A 19,885-nucleotide genomic window follows, 5' to 3' on the forward strand; every position below is an offset into this window, starting at 1 on the left:
TGCATATATTGGCTATATTATAGGACCATGTATGTTGGAAATGGTTGGAAATGGAAGACAAATGCATGTTAATGATGCACTTGTAATATATTGTTTTTACATATTGTGAGCTTGCCTCTTGAATAGAGATGGAAAGACCGGTAATGGGTCGAGTTGTTAAACTTCGCATTGTAATAATGTTGGGAATTGAGAAAATCTTCTTTTTGAAAAACCTGTATTTAATTTCGGAGACGAAATTCTTTAAGGGGGGAAGGTTATAGCGATCCCGATCTTCCCTTTATGAAATTGTTGTGTTCCGGACCTTGGTTCCGTGAAGTTGGTGGTTGTATGCCTTGTGGTCATCCTTTAATTCCTTATGTTGAGTTTTTAGGATGTGTTAAGCATGTTTCGAACAGGTAGGATGGGTTTCGGTCTCTAGTGTTATTGCCCAGGTTTTTGGAGTTGCGCTCGAGCGGAGTTTTGTTTTCGGTTTTCCGCTCGAGCGGGTGTTCTGGCGCTCGAGCAGGGTTTGCACCCTTCCAGCATCTCATGTCTCTACAAAACTTCTGCAGGTGTGTTTTCTACGCTCGAGCGGGTTTATTGCGCTCGAGTGGGTGGTGCTCGAGCGGGTTTGTTAGCGCTCGAGCTGGTAGTTCAGTTTTGGTGTAAGTCCTGGGAAAGGGAAATCTACGCTCGAGCGGACTGGTTTTCGCACTCGAGCGGATGTACTTTATTCTTGTGTCTTGGCGCTCGAGCGGGCCTTCTTGCGCTCGAGCGTGTCCAGATTTGTGTGCTTGACGCTCGAGAGTTGTGTTTTCTGCTCGAGCGGAAATGTCGTATAACAGAGGGCAGCTGGGCATTTTTGAATCACTTTCTACACTTCCTTTCTCTCTCTTTCATTCTAAAAAGATATTTTGAGAGCCTCTCTCTCTAGAAACTCCCTTCTCTCTAGGTATTGATCTAGTAAGAGTGATTTCCTCACCTTCGGTCTTTACAAAAGTTGGATTGATCGTCGAGGGCTACGTTTTGATCCGAAAATATTGAGTTTTGGAGCACGTTGAGTTTCTTCATCTTCTTCCCTTGAGCTCCGAATTTGAGGTAGGGATTCCTACTCACAACTATGGGTTCTGACCTAGATTTTTGAGCATTTTGTTACATGGTTTGATTTTGGGATCTAGGGTTTCAAAATGTAGAAAAGGGGGTTTGTTATTTTGATTCTAAAATGTGTATTTTGGGTTTCAAAATAAGGATATTGATGTTGGTTGTTGATACATGGACCATTGGGTTAATATTGAAAAAGGGGGTAGAAAACCCTAATTTGTTGTATAAATTAATTGGTATAATTAATTTGGGAAAAGTGTCGATATTTGAAATTGAGTGGGGAATAATGAAATTGGCTCATTATATGATAGAATAGTGGAGTTGGATTTGTTAATCACTCACTTTTGAAAAACATTGATATTTTATCTGTTGGAGCTTTTATTATCTGTTTAGAAATAATTGTTTGGGCTACCGGTGGAGGGTAGTTTTGATTGTTGTAGACAATGCATGATGATTAGGCAAACTAAAACTAATCAATTGGGTATGTCATAGAGTATGACGGTTGATAGAATACATTTGCGTTATGTATTGATTGATTGTGTATATGACCTATGTGTATATACGTTGTGTATGTATGGGAAGAGATAGGGGACGTACTCCACGGTTTAGGGGAAGATAGGGGATGGACCACTAAACCGGATGTTGTTTGGGAGGAGATAGGGGATGGACTCCATTGATACAGCTCATATGCTTGTCAGATAATGTGGTGATACAGCTCATATGCTTATCTGTGGAAGTGTTGATATAACTCATATGCTTATCTGTGGAAGTGTTGATATAGCTCATATGCTTATCTGTTGGAGTGTGTATACAACTTGTATGCTTATCTGTTAAGAAGTTGATATAGCTAGTAGGCTTATCTATTGTGTAATGAGAAATGTTTAATATGAGTCACTGTCTCATAAGTGGTTGGCCATGTTCTGAGCTGTTAACATAAATTGTGAAATTGTTAAGAAATGGAAAATGAAATGAAACATGGTCATTGTGATTGTAAAATGGAAATGGGTTATGGATTGGTTTATGGGAATTAAACATTTATCATTTGCTAATGTCTTAGTTATTGCTCATACTGTGTTTAGCATATCTCTATTGGGCGTTGGCTCACCCTATATGGGACATTATTTTTAGGTACAGGTAGCATGCCACCTCCAAGGACATAGCTTGGATGATGATGAGAGTTGAAGACTCTTTTTGTTTATTTGTCTGTATTACATGTACATCAAGCCAAGAGCTTCTTTTGTATAGAGTTAGTACTCTTCTTTTGTGTAACCAAATGTTGACTTGGAAAGCTATAAGCCCGTAGGACATTTGCTTTTGTTGTTAACATGTAATACTGTAGAAAGAACTACTCTGATGAATAGAAATGGTTGATTTCTCTTTTATCAATGCATGTTTAATTGTTGGGTTTTATGTATTATTTTGAGGGCGTTACAGTCGACACCAAGGCCATCACCGGCTCTCCTCCTCCTCTTCTTCTTGCTCTTGGCCGGTCGGCCATGATAGCTTCGGTTCTGCTGCTGCTGCTGCTGCTCTTTTTTTTTTTTTTTCCCCAAAACGATGTTACTTTGGGGCCCGGGCCATTCGCGACAGACCTCATTCGAGGTCTGTAGCAGAACTGTATGCTAACTATCAAGTTCTTAACATACTATATTGGTGTGTTTGTTTGAACGGACTGGATAAGGGAGGATTGTAATTCATTGGACTGTTAGTCCCGAGATACATTGTCCCGAGACTATTTGGTTGGATTAGATTTGTATCCTATGTTTGTTTAGTCATGGGATTAGATGTCTGAATTGGACTATTTTTAGTAAATCCAATGTTTGGTTAGACGGACTGGATAAGGATAAATGTTCAAAGACTATTTTACCCTTATAATCTATAATTTATAATTTAACAACACTAAAAAAATTTAATTTATAAGGCCACAATTTTTAATTTATTATTTTCAATTAAATTAAATTTATATTTTATATTTTATATTTTTATTTAATATATAATTTTAAATAACGACAATAAAAAATAATTTTATTTAATATATAAATTAAATTTTCAGCAACACTAAAAAAATTTAATTTATAAGGCCATAATTTATAATTTATAATTTATTATTTTTAAATAAATTTAATTTATAATATATATTTTTTATTTAATATATAATTTTAAATTAAAAATACTAAAAAAAAATTTATTCAATATGTAAATTTTATTTTTTAACAACACTAAAAAAATTTAATTTATAAGGCCATAATTTATAATTTATTATTTTTAATTAAATTTAATTTACAATTTATAATTTAAATTTTTTATTTAATATATAGTTTTAAATTAACAACACCAAAAAAATAATTTATAAATGTTCAAAAGACTATTTTACCCTTTTCTAATTGTTCACTAAGTAATAGCATGGAGGGTAAAATGGACATTTTACAAAATAATCCCATGGGATACCAATCCCGTGGTTTCTATCCCACCCCCCCCATGGGATAGGATAGTCCCATGTTTGTGGGACTAATAGTCTAGGGGGACTATTAGTCTGGAGCAAAATTTTTCAAACAAACAATGGACTATTAGTCCAGTGGGACTAATAGTCCAATCCCACCCTCTTATCCCTCGAAACAAACATGCTCTATGTCTAATGAGACCTACCACAAATGTATATTTATAATATGGGAGAAGCAGTCCATTGTGTGGACTGGAGCATACTGTTAAATCCGTAAAGTTCATCACGGATCATATTTTGATAATTTGAACCGTCAATATGTAGAGTTCGTTGAGTACTTCATGCTTGAAAAAAATCATATTAATTAGATATCGGTAGCTTTTTGATCAGAACACATTTTTGTCAATAGTAAATATGATTTTAAAAATAAATTGTTAACAAAAATGTGTTCAGATTAAGGAGCTACCGATATCCGATTAATATGATTTTTTACAGGTATGAAATACTCAACAAGCTCTACATGTTGAATGATTTGGATTATCGAAATAAGACCCATGATGAGTCCCACTAGCCCAACATTACGCTTCAGTCTACGTAATAAACTGGAGAGAAATCTCTTTCTTCTAATACAATAATTAAACTAACACATCAAATTATAACATAAATTAATAAAAATAAATAATTATGGTAACATGACTCGCATTCTACATGTCCAGATTTTTGACAATATTTATAAACATTCAACTCCAAGGTTAAAAATTAACATAAAAATCATAGATCATTAATTTTAAATTTAAATAATGTGTCACGAGCTCATGCATTGTAGATCTCGTACTTACAGATGTATATGATTTTGTTGAACCATCCAAGGTCACTTCCACTTTTGAAGGCAGAAGGTTTACCGGCTAGAACTTGGAGAGGGGTAAGTCCACGTGTGTTGACAAAGTAAGCAAGTACTCCATGTAGACCAATTATAAGAAATGCCAAATCTGTCCAAAACATCCATCAATGAAAAAATCTCTTCTAAAAATAAGTGTATTAGATGGGACAAGTTTCTTACAATTTGTTTCTTATGTAATTTTGGTTATTATATTTTTTAATTTTTAATTTTATATTTATTTGATCCAATATATAACTGTCATTAGAATAAAAAAAAAGAAAAAAAGAAAAAAAGAAAAGTTATGTTCACAACATGTGATTAACTTTAAGAATAAAATAGACATTTCAATTACCTTTTTATTCCATCTCCCTTCCCTTCTTTCTACGACACTCTACCAGCATATTTTGCCCCATAGCTAGGAGTGTTCATAAAACTGAATTACCCAAGTAAACTGAGCCGATCCGACCAATCCGACACCATTTGAATGGTTTCGAAGCTTCAACGGTCGACAACCGATTGGGCTGCTGACTTTTGTGTGGGTTTCAGTAGACTCACGGATCAACAATAATTCATACAATTTAAAAAAAAATCGCTAATAGCACTAATGGATTGAGAATGTCAAAAAAAAAAAAAAGGCATAGACAGTCGGCGGGACCTACTACCACATTATTAGTGTGAGAGATTTCATAATCTGGCTTTGGGCTATGGTAATGACCGGGCTAAAAAGCGGTCCGAGCGTGTTTGGGCCGAGCTAACGTTGGCTGAACTAGAGCAGATTGCTCGGTTAAGGTCCAGGGGCCATTCGGCCGAGATGATCGTCTGTCAACCCAGGCTTATTGTTCGCGCATGTAGCTTGGCAGAAAGGTTTCTCACGGACCAGCCTAACCTGTCTGGAGCTCGGCCGTACTGGAATGCTACCGAGCTCGGTTGTGATGGAGCTCGGCGAGTGGCACTGTTGGACTTGTTAAGTAGCTCGGTTGAAGGAGGCCAGGGTGATGCCGCCGGGCTGCCGAGTTCCTGCTAATGTTGTCTGGCGGTTTGGTTAGGTGGTGTTCGTTGGATTTGTGCTGACAGATGGGAGAGTAGCTCCACGTGTAAAGAGACTAATGGGTGCAGAGTTGAGCGCAGAAAGTATATAAGCATGATTGCGCCCCCCATGCTGTGGATGGAACATCATTTGGTGAGAAACACTCTTTGTGATTTATCTCTCTTCCTCTCTCTCTCTCTCTCCCTGAGTGTGTGTGCTAACTTGACCGTCGGAGGAGTTTTCCGGCCACACACCGTCGGGTAGCTCACCGCCGTTGTGCTCGCAGGTCGATCGGATAGACAAGGAGCTTGGACGAAAGGAGTACGGGCTCCGTGGAATATTTGCTCCCCGTACAATTGGCATCGTCTGTGGGAAGTCGACAGACAAAACCTTGTCCTCCAAGCTTCTCCGGTCATCTTTTATGGCGAACCACGACGACATCCCGTTACTCGCCATCGACGGCATCATGCCAGAGTCCGTTTGTCTCAGAGATGGCTTGTTCGCCATTCCGACGATGGCTGATTTAAAGACCCCCGCACAAGGACTTCCAAGGGATGCGCGAGACAAGCGCGCAAGGAGTTTTGGGTGCTCTGTCATTTTAAAAGAGCGTCGCCGACGGTGAGATTCACACACTCAACACTTTGAAGACAAGCTGAGAGACCAAGATACCATCATCAAGAAAATGACGACAGAGATGGAGGCCATAAGACGCCAGATGAAGGGAAAGGGCATTGTTGGAGTGGGAAACCACAATGAGCATGCCCATTCCCGCCGTTCCGGTAGTCTTAATAGACGTCGCACCCCTTCGCTCTCCGTCACGAGAAGCTTCAGAGCTGGAGACTACGTAACACCGGCGACGATATCTCGTACGCAGGACAGCAGTTACCACCCCTCACGCCCGACGACGGCGTCGAGGTATTCTCGTTCCGACCGATCGAAAGACTTAAAGAATGTGTTGGAGGAGCGCGCTTGCCGGCAGGAGACGCAGAGGGTGTTGTATTTTTGCCTCGCCAAGCGGATTTAGTGCGGTCCAAGAGGCAACTAACAATCATCTTGACGGAAAGATCTAAATTCCTTGCAGGGCGGATTTTGCTCGGCAAGAGATTTATTGATGGTTTTGATCAACTTTGGAATTCCTTGCCGGACGGATTTTGCTCGGCAAGAGATTTGTTGGTTTTGATCAACTTTGGTATTCCTTGCCGGACGGATTTTGCTTGGCAAGAGGTTTGTTGATGATTTTATCAACTCTAGAATTCCTTGTCGGATGAATTTTACTCGACAAGATGTTCGTTGATGGTTTTAATCAACTTTAGAATTCCTTACCGAGCTGATCTTGCTCGCCAAGAAGCAAGTCGCCGAACGGACCTTGCTCGCGACCTTGGAGTTCCTTGCCGAGCAAATCTTGCTCGCCAATAAGAAAGTCGTCGAGCTGACCATGCTGGTCGACCTTGGAGTTCCTTGCCGAGCTGATCTTGCTCGCCAAGAAGAAAGTCGCGGAGCGGACCATGCTCCCGCTATTGGAGTTCCTTGCCGAGCTGATCTTGCTCGCTAAGAAGAAATTCGCTGAGCTGACCTTGCTCGTCGACCTTGGAGTTCCTTGCCGACTTGATCTTGCTGGCCAAGAAACAAGTCGTGGTGCGGACCTTGCTCCCACTCATAGAGTTCCTTGCCGAGCTGATCTTGCTCGCCAAGAAGAAAGTCACCGAGCTGACCTTGCTCGCAGACCTTGGAGTTCTTTGCCGAGCTGATCTTGCTCACCAAGAAGCAAGTCGCGAAGCGGACCTTGCTTCCGCTCTTAGAGTTCCTTGCCGAGCTGATCTTGCTCGCCAAGAAAAAAGTCGCCGAGTTGACCTTGCTCTCCGACCTTGGAGTTCCTTGCTGAGCTGATCTTGCTCTCCAAGAAGCAAGTCGCGGAGCGAACCTTGCTCACTGACCTTGGAGTTCCTTGCCGAGCTGATCTTGTTCGCCAAGAAGAAAATCGCTAAGCTGACCTTGCTCGCCGACCATGGAGTTCCTTGCCGAGCTGATCTTGTTTGCCAAGAAGAAAGTCACCGAGCTGACCTGCCTCGCCGACCTTGGAGTTCCTTGTCGAGCTGATCTTGCTCGCCAAGAAGCAAGTCGCGGAGCGGACCTTGCTCGCCGACCTTGGAGTTCCTTGACGAGCTGATCTTGCTCGCTAAGAAGAAAGTCGCCGAGCAGACCTTGCTCTCCGACATTGGAGTTCCTTGCCGAGCTGATTTTGCTCGCCAAAGAAGTAAGTCGCCGAGCGGATCTTGCTCGCCGACCTTGGAGTTCCTTGCCAAGCTGATCTTGCTCGCCAAGAAGCAAGTCCCGGAGCGGACCTTGCTCGCCGACCTTGGAGTTCCTTGTCGAGCTGATCTTGCTCGCCAAGAAGAAAGTCGCCGACCAGACTTTGCTCGCCGACCTTGGAGTTCCTTGCCGAGCTGATCTTGCTCGCCAAGACGCAAGTCGCCGAGCGGACCTTGCTCTCGACCTTGGAGTTCCTTACCGAGCTGGTCTTGCTCGCCAAGAAGAAAGTCTCCGAGCTGACCTTGCTCGCCGACCTTTGAGTTCCTTGCTGAGCTGATCTTGCTTGCCAAGAGATAACTCGCCAAGCGGACCTTGCTCGCCGACCTTGGAGTTCCTTGCCAAGCTGATCTTGCTCGCCAAGAAGTAAGTCGCCGAGCGAACCTTGCTCGCCGACCTTGGAGTTCTTTGCTGAGCTGATCTTGCTCGCCTAGAAGCAAGTCGTCGAGCTGACCTTGCTCTCCGACCTTGGAGTTACTTGCCGAGCTGATCTTGCTCGCCAAAGAAGTAAGTCGCTGAGCGGACCTTGCTCGCCGACCTTGGAGTTCTTTGCCGAGCTGATCTTGCTCGCGAAGAGGTAAGTCGCCGAGCAGACCTTGCTCGCCAACCTTGGAGTTTCTTGTTGAGCTGATCTTGCTCGCCAAGAAGAAAGTCGTCGAGCTGACCTTGCTCGCGACCTTGGAGTTCCTTGCCGAGCTGGTCTTGCTCGCCAAGAAGAAAGTCGCTGGGCTGACCTTGCTCGCCGACCTTTGAGTTCCTTGCCGAGCTGATCTTGCTCGCCAAGAGGTAACTCGTCGAGCGGACCTTGCTCGCCAACCTTGGAGTTCCTTGCTGAGCTTATCTTGCTCGCCAAGAAGTAAGTCGCCGAGCGGACCTTGCAGTTCCTTGCCGAGCTAATCTTGCTCGCCAAGAAGCAAGTCGCCGAGCGGACCTTGCTCGTGACTTTGGAAATCCTTGTCGGACAGGTTTTACTCGGCGAGAGGTCTGTTGATGATTTTATCAACTTTGGAATTCCTTACCGGATGGATTTTACTCGGAAAGAGGTTTAATGATGGTTTTAATCAACTTTAGAGTTCCTTGCCAAGCTGATCTTGCTCGCCAAGAAGAAAGTCGCTGAGCTGACCTTGCTCGCCTACCTCTGAGTTCCTTGCCGAGCTGATCTTGCTTGCCAAGAAGAAAGTCGTCGAGCTGACCTTGCTCACCGACCTTTGAGTTCCTTGTCGAGCTAATCTTGCTCGCCAAGAGGTAACTCGCCGAGTGGACCTTGCTCGCTGACCTTGGAGTTCCTTGCCGAGCTGATCTTGCTCGCCAAGAAGTAAGTCGCCGAGCGAATCTTGCTCGCCGACCTTGGATTTCCTTGCCGAGCTGATCTTGCTCGCCAAGAAGCAAGTCGCCGAGCGGACCTTGTTCGCGACTTTGGAATTCCTTGCCGGACGGGTTTTACTCGGCAAGAAATCTGTTGATGATTTTATTAACTTTGGAATTCCTTACCAGATAGATTTTACTCGGCAAGAGGTTTGTTGATGGTTTTAGTCAACTTTAGAGTTCCTTGTCGAGTTGATCCTGCTCGCCAAGAAGAAAGTTGCCGAGCTGACATTGCTCGCCTACCTTTGAGTTCCTTGTCGAGCTGATCTTGCTTGCCAAGAGGTAAGTCGCCGAGCGGACCTTGCTCGTCGACCATGGAGTTCCTTGCCGAGCTGATCTTGCTCGCCAAGAAGCAAGTCGCCGAGCGGATCTCGCTCGTTGACCATGGAGTTCCTTGCCGAGCTGATCTTGCTCGCCAAGAAGCAAATCGCGGAGCGGACCTTGCCCGCCGACCTTGGAGTTCCTTGCCAAGCTGATCTTGCTCGCCAAGAAGAAAGTCGCCGAGCTGACCTTGCTTGCCGACCGAGCAAAGTAAACCACCGAGCGAAAATTCTAGCCCGGCCTTGTAATGTAATTCCGGTCACGCAAATGCGGACAGAATTAAGGGGCAATTGTGAGGGAGATTTCATAATCTGGCTTTGGGCCGTGGTAATGACCGGGCTTAAAAGAGGTCCGAGCATGTTTGGGCTGAGCTAACGTTGGCTGAACTAGAGTGGATTGCTCGGTTGAGGTCCAGGGCCCATTCGGTAGAGATGATCGTCTGTCAACCCAGGCTTATTGTTCGCGCATGTAGCTCGGCAGAAAGGTCTCTCACGGACCAGCCTAACTTGTCTGGAGCTCGGCCGTACTGGAATGCTACCGAGCTCGGTTGTGATGGAGCTCGGTGAGTGGCACTGTTGGACTCGTTAAGTAGCTCGGTCGAAAGAGGCCGGGGTGATGCCGCCGGGCTGCCGAGTTCCCGCTAATGTTGTTTGGCGGTTTGGTTAGGTGGTGTTCACTGGATTTGTGCTGACAGATGGGAGAGTAGCTCGACGTGTAAAGAGACTTATGGGTGCAGAGTTGAGCGCAGAAAGTATATAAGCATGACTGCGCCCCCCATGCCGTGGATGAAACATCATTTGGTGAGAAACACTCTTTGTGATTTATTTCTCTCTTCCTCTCTCTCTCCCTGAGTGTGTGTGCTAACTTGACCGTCGGAGGGGTTTTCCGGCTACACACCGCCAGGTAACTCACTGCTGTTGTACTTGTAGGCCGATCGGATAGACAATGAGCTTGGACGAAAGGAGTACGAGTTCTGCGAAATATTTGCTTCCCGTATAATTAGTAATGTTATTATTTTTCTTCAAGGATGTAATAATTGAAAAATTGCACAAACCGATCAGACTGAAAATAAATACAATTAAATTAATAAGAGCATACATGTGTCATCATTATAATTGTAGCTTATGTTTTTCAGAAGCTTAGAGCATCGCTAGTGGATTTGTTAACTCATTGGTTAGTGTCAGAAAGTTACAGTTAACTAACAAACAAATCAAAAATATGCTCCAATGGTCTTGTTAACGTGCTTGTTAATTGACATTACGTAATTGATTTCAAATTTAATGGAGGACAGATTTGGAGAGTTTTACTCGTTAATCAAAAATAAAAGGAAAAGTTTGCTATCCCATTTGTTGACTGCAGCGAGCTTGGTAACAAAGGAAGCGAGGAGAGAGGGAGGGAGTAAAGGAGTAAGAGTTGTCAGAGTTTTGCTGTGTGTGCAGTAGAACAAAGAAAAAAAAGAAAAAGTAGAGGAGAGAGAAAGAGATTAGAGGAAGCGTATTTGGTTGCATATATATATATATATATTATATTATTCGCTTAGTACATATTTTAACTACATTATTGAAACAAATATATACATTCTCTAAATTAACAAACACTTCAAACATATAAATAGATCTCACTTTTATATTTTTTTCATGTAATAATCTTTAACAAATAATTTTAACACCCTCATTGGAGATGCTCTCAGCTGTACATATATATTTTTATCATCAATTATATTTTGATATACTAATTTATATATTAATTGTTGCATATAATATCACCGAATCTATATATATAAAACAAATTTTTTGCTGCATTTTGGGGGCTTTCTTTGTATATAAGTTTTCGAGCTTGATTCTAATGTTTTGAAAATCGAATGGGTGAGCGAGCTAGGAAAGTGATCGAGACGGGTTACTCGTTCAATTGCGGATAGGGGTGTGCGTGGTGCAGTTCGGACGGTTTGAAGGTAAAATTACAAATCGAATGGCGGGTTGACGGATTAATGGATTGACAAATTACGGTTTGAGCGGTTTTTAACGGATTGACGGATTGAAAAATGTTCTAACTATTTATCATACATTTGCATAATATATAATACTAATTTGTATAATATTTTTTAGATATATAACACAAAGTAATTTTACATAATATGTTTCATATATATAATTACTAATTTATAATAAATTTCATATCTTAAATATTTCTTACACTTATTTTACATTGATATTTCATTGGAGGTTAAAAAATATATATGTACTTGTTGGACAATCTTCACTGTATTTAAAAAGATTAAATTCTGTTGTGTACAAAACAACAACAAGAATAAAAGAAATAGAGAATAATTTTTCTGATTTTATAAAACCACAGATTTTATTTTGTTACAAAAACAAAATTAAAATCTGATTAAATAAACAAATAAAAACAGAATTAAATTAAACAACTTACTTGGTTAATTTATATGAATAATTTTTCTGATCAAGTCCAGTGTTTAACACTGTGTCCTTAAGACAGATTCGTCCTCTCCACGGTGCTTTCAGAATTTGGACGTCTATCTCCCAGGATGAAATGATCTACCACAAACAATAGCAGCACTACAAATTGTTTGCCTTACGAACACACTAAGTGTTTACACTCTTTCTTTCGGAAATAAAATGCAGCAAGATGAAGAATATAATTTGCAGAGTATGGAGTACGAAAATTGGAATTAAATCCAAATGGGAGGCTAGTCTATTTATAGATGTAAAGGTGGCTTTTGGATTTGAATTGAACAGGTATGAAACCTGTTAGATTCAAATTTAAACAGATTTGAATCTGTTTATTCAAACAGATAGAAACGGGAAGGGCTCTGTTTGGATGAGCAATAAATCCAAAATAATTTAATTCTGTTTGAAAACGGGAAGGGCTCTGTTTGGATGAGCAATAAATCCAAAACAGTTTAATTCTGTTTGAAAACGGGAAGGGCCCTGTTTGGATGAACAAAAAATCCAAACCAATTTAATTTGAATTATGGATTTTATTTTAATAAAAAATAAAATTAAATTCAAATGTTTTTGGCCCAAAAAGATTAGAAGCACACACCCGCCCGACCGGACGGACGGCGGCGCGCGTGTGGTGATTTTTGGGTCCAATGGGTCTAGCCCATTTTGTCCATAACCTCTCCCTCTAAAACACTTGGGTACCCCTTGGGGCACACCCCAAGTATCTCACCCTAAGCCTTATAAACCCTTTCAAAACTTCCCACCAAATCAATGTGGGACAAGCCAATTTACAACCTTAAGGAATTTCCACCAAAACTCCATTTCCATGGAGCACACTTTGGCTTCAATTTCCCATTCACTCGGTAATGGTTTTGAGCAACCAAATATACCACGTGAATCACAACGCGGCATAGAACGCGTTACCACTTTGACCCGAGTAAATCGACACTCGGAGCTTACCTAAAAAATAGACCAAACTTAAGAAAAAATTCTGATTTTATCCAGAATTTTATAACCATTTCCAACAGTACTAACTATAGCGGAGCAGAGCGGTTCGGTTTACGTATTATAAATTTTAAAGTTTAAACCGCGGTTAGCAGTTAGAGTGGTGCGGATTAGTGCGGTTTTAGCGAATTGAGCGGTATTTTGCATAGCCCTAATTGCGGGTGATTTGGAATTGAATCATGCTGTCATAATTATGTAATAAATATATTAAAATTTCTAAGTATAAAAAATATAGATATTAAAATTACAAAAAAATAAAAATAATAAAAAGTTACAAAAAAAATACTTCTTAAAATTTATTTTAATTTTTTATACATTAATTTTCAGTAAAAATAATTAAGATAATATTGAATATAATATATATGCATATTATATTGTCGGTAATTGTGTTGATGGCTTAGCGGCTTGACAGCATATTTTTGAAAGAAATTTCAATTTTTCAAATTTGGTCAGCTCTTGTGTCAACCTCTGACCAGTTCGTTGGTTATTCTTGTTGAAACGATGATTCTTTCGGTTTTTAAATTTTAGGGTAAATTATCATTATGTCTTACTTTTGAGACTTATTACTCATTATGTCTTATTGATAAATTTATCAATTGGTAAATTTATTAGTCTCTCGTTTTTATAAATAAATTTATAGTGATGAATTTATTAGTCTCTTTGTTTTTATGAATAAATTTATAGTGATAAATTTATCAGTCTCTTGTTTTTAGAGTAATAAATTTATCAGTTAAGACCTATATGTAAATAAATCTAATTAATAGGACTGATTGGTAAATATTCCTAAATTTTAAGCCGAGTTTGAGCATAATCCAAATTTAAATGATCATTCGAACCAAAACTAGATCATCGATCCGACCGGCCAATTCGGTTCGAGTTTTCAAACGTTGCTTGATTCTATGACTTTTGTGTAAGTGCGATTGAAGAATTTGTCAGATTTTGCAGTTGGGTCACTCTCTAAACTCTAACATTTTAATTCTTTATATTATATTTTGGGGGGTTTCAACTATGGTTACTAGATTAGTGTACATTAGGCATTTGGGTTTTTCAATTAACACCTATTTTGGCAATTAAAAAAAAAAAAAAAGTGACTTATTTGGTTTATATTATTTGGGGGTGTTTGGAAAGAAAGATTTTAGCTTATTTTAGGTTAAAATTCACAACAAGACAAAATAGATTAAAATAACTATTAAGACAAAATATCACATCAAACTCATAATCATTTTACTTTTTTTTTTTCACAAATATCACATCCAATTATAAAAAAATCCAATCATCTTCCCAAACACAAAAATTTTAGCATACTAAAATAGCAACTTCCCAAACACCCACATTATCTGTTTATTTTTTTAAAATATATTTTTTATAAAAAATTAAAAAATTAACTTTTTTCTTACCTTTCAAAATAGGCTTAAGAATTTTCTCTAGTTGTTTGGGAAGAAGTTTTTTTAGTTTTTTTTTTTTTTTTTTTTTTTTTTTTTTTTGTGGCTAAAATAGCATTAAAAGACAAAATAGGCTAAAATAGCTAATAAGACAAAATATAATATCAAACCCATAATCATTTCACTTTTTCTCTCGCAAGCATCACATCCAACCACAAAAAAATCCAACTATTTTTCCAAACATAAAAAATTTGTCCTCCTAAAATAGTCAAAAACTAAAATAACCTACTAAAATAACAACTTCCTAAACATCCACTAAATCTTTAGTAGTTGTCAGTTGGAATGATAATGGGTTTGTAGTAGCAGATCTTTACAAAAATAAATTATTCTCAATCTTGGTTAGGAGCAGTGGGATGGGTAGGGATGACAATTTGAACCCGGCCCGACGGAGACCCGATCCCCCGACCCCGATTTGAATGGTTTTTTCCTGAAAAATACCCCCGTGGGGGACGGAGATGGTATTCGAAATTAAATCCCTGATCAGTTTCGAGCCGAGGACAAGGATCAGTGTTCAAGCCCCAGCCCGTCCCGTCCCCGTCCCCGTTCCCGACCCCGACCCCGAATTTTCCAGAAGTAAAATTACCATTTTACCCCTATATATATATATATATATATATAAATCAACCATTTTCGCTCACACAACATAGCAGCAGCACCTCACTCATCACCGCCTCTCGTCATCTCTCTATCTCTTTCTCTCTCTTTCTCTCTAAAACGCTCCGCCGATCTCTTCTCTCTCTCATCAATCACCTCTACCCCGATCGACGATCTCAAAAGGTGAACGGCGATGGTGAACGATGATCAACTATCTATCGCAATGGTTAACAAGGAGCTCCGAGTTCACGATACCATAAGAGAAAAAACAAGGAAAGATGAGGCACAGAGAAGAACTATCTAGGGTTTTTTATCAGTGAAAGAAAAGAGGAACAAACAACCATCATCGCGTCAAAGAGAGCTTCTCTTGCTGAAAACATCTGTGCAAACTCCATCCTGTCTCTCTCTCGGAGGACCACCGGATCACCATCATCACAGGTAGCAAAACTTTCCATCTGGTTAAATCTATTTCTCTATGAGTCAAATATGTTTCTTCAAATCTGGGTTTGAACTAGGTCCATCTGGTCTCACCCATCTACCATTTTACCATTTTTTTTTTAAACATTTGAGCTCATCAGATCTGTTAATGGTGATGATGATGAACATATCTCTCTTTCTACTATGTTGTTGTTGTTGATGATGAACAGATCTGTTAGACCTAATTTTTTTTTTGCCGGGGAATTTTCGAGGTCGGGGAAGCCCAATCCCCATTAGGAGGCGAGGGCGAGGGCGAGGGCGGATATAAGTTCCTCGTCGGGGATTGGGGCCGGGGACAGGGGAATTTCCATTGTCGGGGATCGGGGACAGGGGTTGTGATCCCTGCCCCCGCCCCGTCCCGTTGCCATTCCTAGGGATGGGTTGTGGAAAAGAGGTATTAGAGGAAAAATTATTGGTTAGTTTTGGGTGATATGTGGCGGTACTACTTACTAATTACAAATTATTATATTCTCTCATATTTTTATAACCGAACATCAAATCGTAAACCTCACCCTCTCTACTAATCACAATGCATTTGGAGCATCATGTGACGCTATCCCTGGATCAATCAATAATTTCTCATCCTAAAGGGATGTTGTTGGAGGCCAAAAGTGATGTTATTGAATTTTTGTATTTTTAGTATTTAGTATTTTTTTCAATTCAAATTTTATATTTTTAATCGTATCCAAATTTAGTAAATCTAAAGAATAAAAAAAAAATATTAATTAAAATATTAAAAAATTCATTAAAAATTAAAAATACAAATTAAAAATTAAAATTTCTCAAACCAAATAAAGTTATTTCACCAAATCAACTAGCTCTTTATTCTTCTCCTCACTATCATTATATTGGGTTGTACTCTTCTCATGTTGGGATTTTAACATGAAAAAATTTAAAGGGTTTGTAAGTTTAACATGTGTCTTGTTTTGATAATTCAAACTGTTCATTTTGTAGGATTCGCAATTTATATTATCCATGAAAAAATTTAGAACGATCTGATAATCATAACATTTTTCATTTTATCATATTTATCTCTAAAAAAAATAGATGGTCGATTTCAAATATATATTTGTCGTCTTTTTTTTTTTTTTTTGGGAAAGAAATGCAATAAAATGAAAAAATTACAATTGTTGGATTGAACTATCTTTTTTTCCATGGATAATATACAATATTAGCCTTACAAAATGAGTAGTTCAGATCATTGAAACGATATCCGTGTCAAGTTTTACACACTTCTATAGTTATGTCATGTTGATATCACAACATGACAGAAGCCTAGGGACATCACATGGCCACGTCTTTTGCCAATCACAAACCACCATATCCCTTTATATTTTCCAATCACGTAATACAAAATCGTGAGCCTCATTTCCTCTACAATCATAACACTTCTGGAGCATTACGCAGTTATACTCCAGGACCACCAAATAACTTCTACAGTCATATTTGGGGTCATAGGATTCATCACGGCTCTCAATTCGATAAGTCAAACTGTTTATTTTGAAGAGATCTTGTATATCATTTAAAAAAAAAAAACAAAGTTGATTCGGTAATCAAAACTCATTCAATTTATTGCATTTATTTAAAAAAAAAATGGACGACCAGTGTGTTTTTAAAAATAAAAATATTTTTTTTTTGTTTTTTTTTTGTGTGCGACAAACACAACAATTGAATACATTACGAATATCTAACAAACTTTATTTTATTTTATTTTTTTGCGTGATATACACAAAAGATCCTACAAAATAAATGGTTCAAATTATTGAAAAATGGGACGTATGGTAGTCCCTACAAGTCTAGACAACACCCTCCAGTTAAGGGTGGGCATCGACTCGTTGGTCCGCCCGTCCTGTCCCGTCCCGTCCCGTCCCGTCCCTTCCCTATTTTAGCCCATAAGGCCGGGCTAGGCCAACATTTTTAACCCAATATATTAGTGGGTTATGTTTGAAATTTATACTTTCAATCCAGCTCGGCCCACTATTAAATTAATTAATTAAATATAATATAATAATATATATATTTTTTATTAGGATGTATACTTTATCTTTGTGAGAAATTCTAACATACACCCCTTTAAAAAGGGTGTACCACATGCACTCATAATTTTGCTATTTTTTTTTTCTTTAGTTATGACTAATTCTCTTATTTAGTTATGATTCATGAGATTTTTAGCTATGCATCATGTTATGTTTATTTATGATATATATATATATATATTTATATATTTATAGTTATGACTTAGAAAATTGAATTATGTCACTTTTTTTTTTTTTTTTTAATTATAAGGTGCATATAGTGTACATCCTACCATAATGTTTTCTTATTTTTGTTAATTTTATTGAAACTCACATTTGTGGTAATGTTTGATTGAATTTATTTAAGTAATCCTTCAATTTATATACAAAATCTTTCAATTTATAATTATATTAGTATATTTAATTTAGAAATATAATGTGTGATTGAATTTAATTATGAAATGTTTAATTTTTTTTAACATATAGCCTGCTGGGTGGACTTCAAATTTATAATTATTTTGGAATGGGCTTGGGCAGAAATAGAGGTCCGTTGTTAGGGTCCGGCTGGGGCTTGGACAAACACAAAGTCTCTTATTATGTAGTGTCGGCCCAACCCGAATTCGGATCAGCCCAACGAAAGACCACCCCTACCTCTAGCATTAAAATAAGGGTTGGGCTTCTCTCATATTGTATTAATGAAATAATTAGTTGATCCAATAATCAAAACTTTTTTTATTTTATTACATTTGTCTCCAAATAAATGGACACCAAATATATATTTTTAAATAGACTATCTATTTTTTTAGAGATAAATGTTATAAAATGTAAAAGTTATGATTATTGAATTAATCTAAAATTTTTCATGGATATTATGTATTTATGGCCTTACAAACGGTTTCGGATAATTAAAACGGGACTCATGATAAGCCTTGTAGGTCTCTCAAGTTTTTTCATATTGATATCTCAATATGAAAAAAACCCAACCTTAAAATAAAAAGCAAAAAATACTAAAGTAATGAGACATGGGCAAAAATGTGTTTTAACTTATGTTTTTAATTATCAGCTACTAATTTGTAAAAAACTACACTAAAAAGACGAATATAAGAGCATTCCCATCAGATACCCAATTATCAATTTTTAGTTAATTTAGAGAGGGAAAACTCTAAAAATCATCCCAAGACTCCTCAAAAAATTTCTTAATGTAACCAATGCTACAGTGACTCTTTATATATAGGGGTCACTGTTCATTCCTTAAATATATAATATTAATTTCTCTCTCTTCCCTTTCCTCTTTACTCTCTCAAATCTAATTCTCACATCAATTTTTCAAAAAATAAGTTTAATTGAAAAATAATAATAATATAATATTTAAATAGAGTAGAAAAAAAAGGAATATTATTAGAGAAAGTAATTGAAAAAATGATCCCCTAAAATAAAGGATGCACAATTTGAAGAAAATATATTGGGATGCTCTAATGGCCAATCTACACAAAAAATAAAAAATAAAAAATAAAATAAATAAATGGTGTGGGTGTGGGTGTGGGTGGGAAGAACTTACCAAAATATTCTTGGTTGATGGCAGCATGAAGAATAGTTTCGCCATCCATCCTTCTCAAGTAAACGGCATCCGTCGTGCGATTTAACAAACGATGGAGATAGAGGAAAGCATCTTTGTTACCATTAAGAACAGCCACGAAGAGTGGTGTCTCGCCCTCAAGGTTGCGAGCACGAATTAATGTATCATCAATACTAGCAAAGCTCTTGCACACGTGCACGCTTCCCAATGCTGCTGCCAAATGGAGAGGGGTATTCCCCATCGCATTTTTTGCTCTCAGAACCTCCTTGGTTTGACGTTCCCCTGAATTTCGCAGTAATTGTATTAGTTGTTGAACCACTTTTATTTGGCCGTCTGACACCGCTAGGTGCAATGCAGTATCTCCTGATTTAGTGAGCTTGTTCACCTGTAAGTCTGGGCGTTCGTTGCATATATACAACACGTCTTTCCATTGACGTGTGGTGGCAGCCATGGACAAGTAGTGTTTGGTTATCATCTCTCCCTCCATATCTCTCTCTTTCACGCCCTCCATATCTCTCTCTTTCTCGCTCTTTCTCAAAGTAATTTTACCTCTACCTCTTCCTCTTCCTCTTCCTATTCCTTTTCCTTTTATACAAGGATGGATCTAAGGGCCATGTTTGTTTGATTCCATAGGAAGGAAGTGATTAAGAGTATGATGAGATTAAGTGAAAAGATTATTAGTATAATTGTATTATGTTGAAGATGTAGAATAAAAGGTGTTTATAAATACACCACCGGATTAGTAATACCATAAATAGTATTAATATATAAAATTAATATTTTTTAATTTTTGGCATTTTTTTAATATTATATTTTTTTTGTTCTAAAAAATATAAATTTTACTTCAAAATTATTTAAAAATTCATTAATCCCATCACTTAATTTCTAATCCCA

The 19,885-nt window shown here is 38.3% G+C and overlaps 1 protein-coding gene across 6 annotated transcripts in view; it reads right to left on the reverse strand.

Annotated features, from left to right (window-relative positions):
• LOC114318833 (uncharacterized) overlaps positions 1-19,622 on the reverse strand; it is a 110,498-nt gene extending 90,876 nt beyond the window's left edge. For all 6 annotated transcript variants that reach the window (XM_082894369.1, XM_082894366.1, XM_082894368.1 and 3 more), the window contains exons 1-2: positions 18,974-19,622; positions 4,360-4,509 (exon numbers count right to left, since the gene is read on the reverse strand). In XM_082894369.1, the coding sequence (XP_082750495.1) occupies positions 4,360-4,509; positions 18,974-19,502 (679 nt within the window). In that variant the 5' untranslated portion in view covers positions 19,503-19,622. The remainder of the gene's footprint in view (positions 1-4,359; positions 4,510-18,973) is intronic.
• Positions 19,623-19,885: the final 263 nt, after the last annotated feature.

Source organism: Camellia sinensis, chromosome 11 (genome assembly GCF_055761805.1).
Source record: "Camellia sinensis isolate YWXY chromosome 11, ASM5576180v1, whole genome shotgun sequence".
Lineage (NCBI taxonomy): Eukaryota > Viridiplantae > Streptophyta > Magnoliopsida > Ericales > Theaceae > Camellia > Camellia sinensis.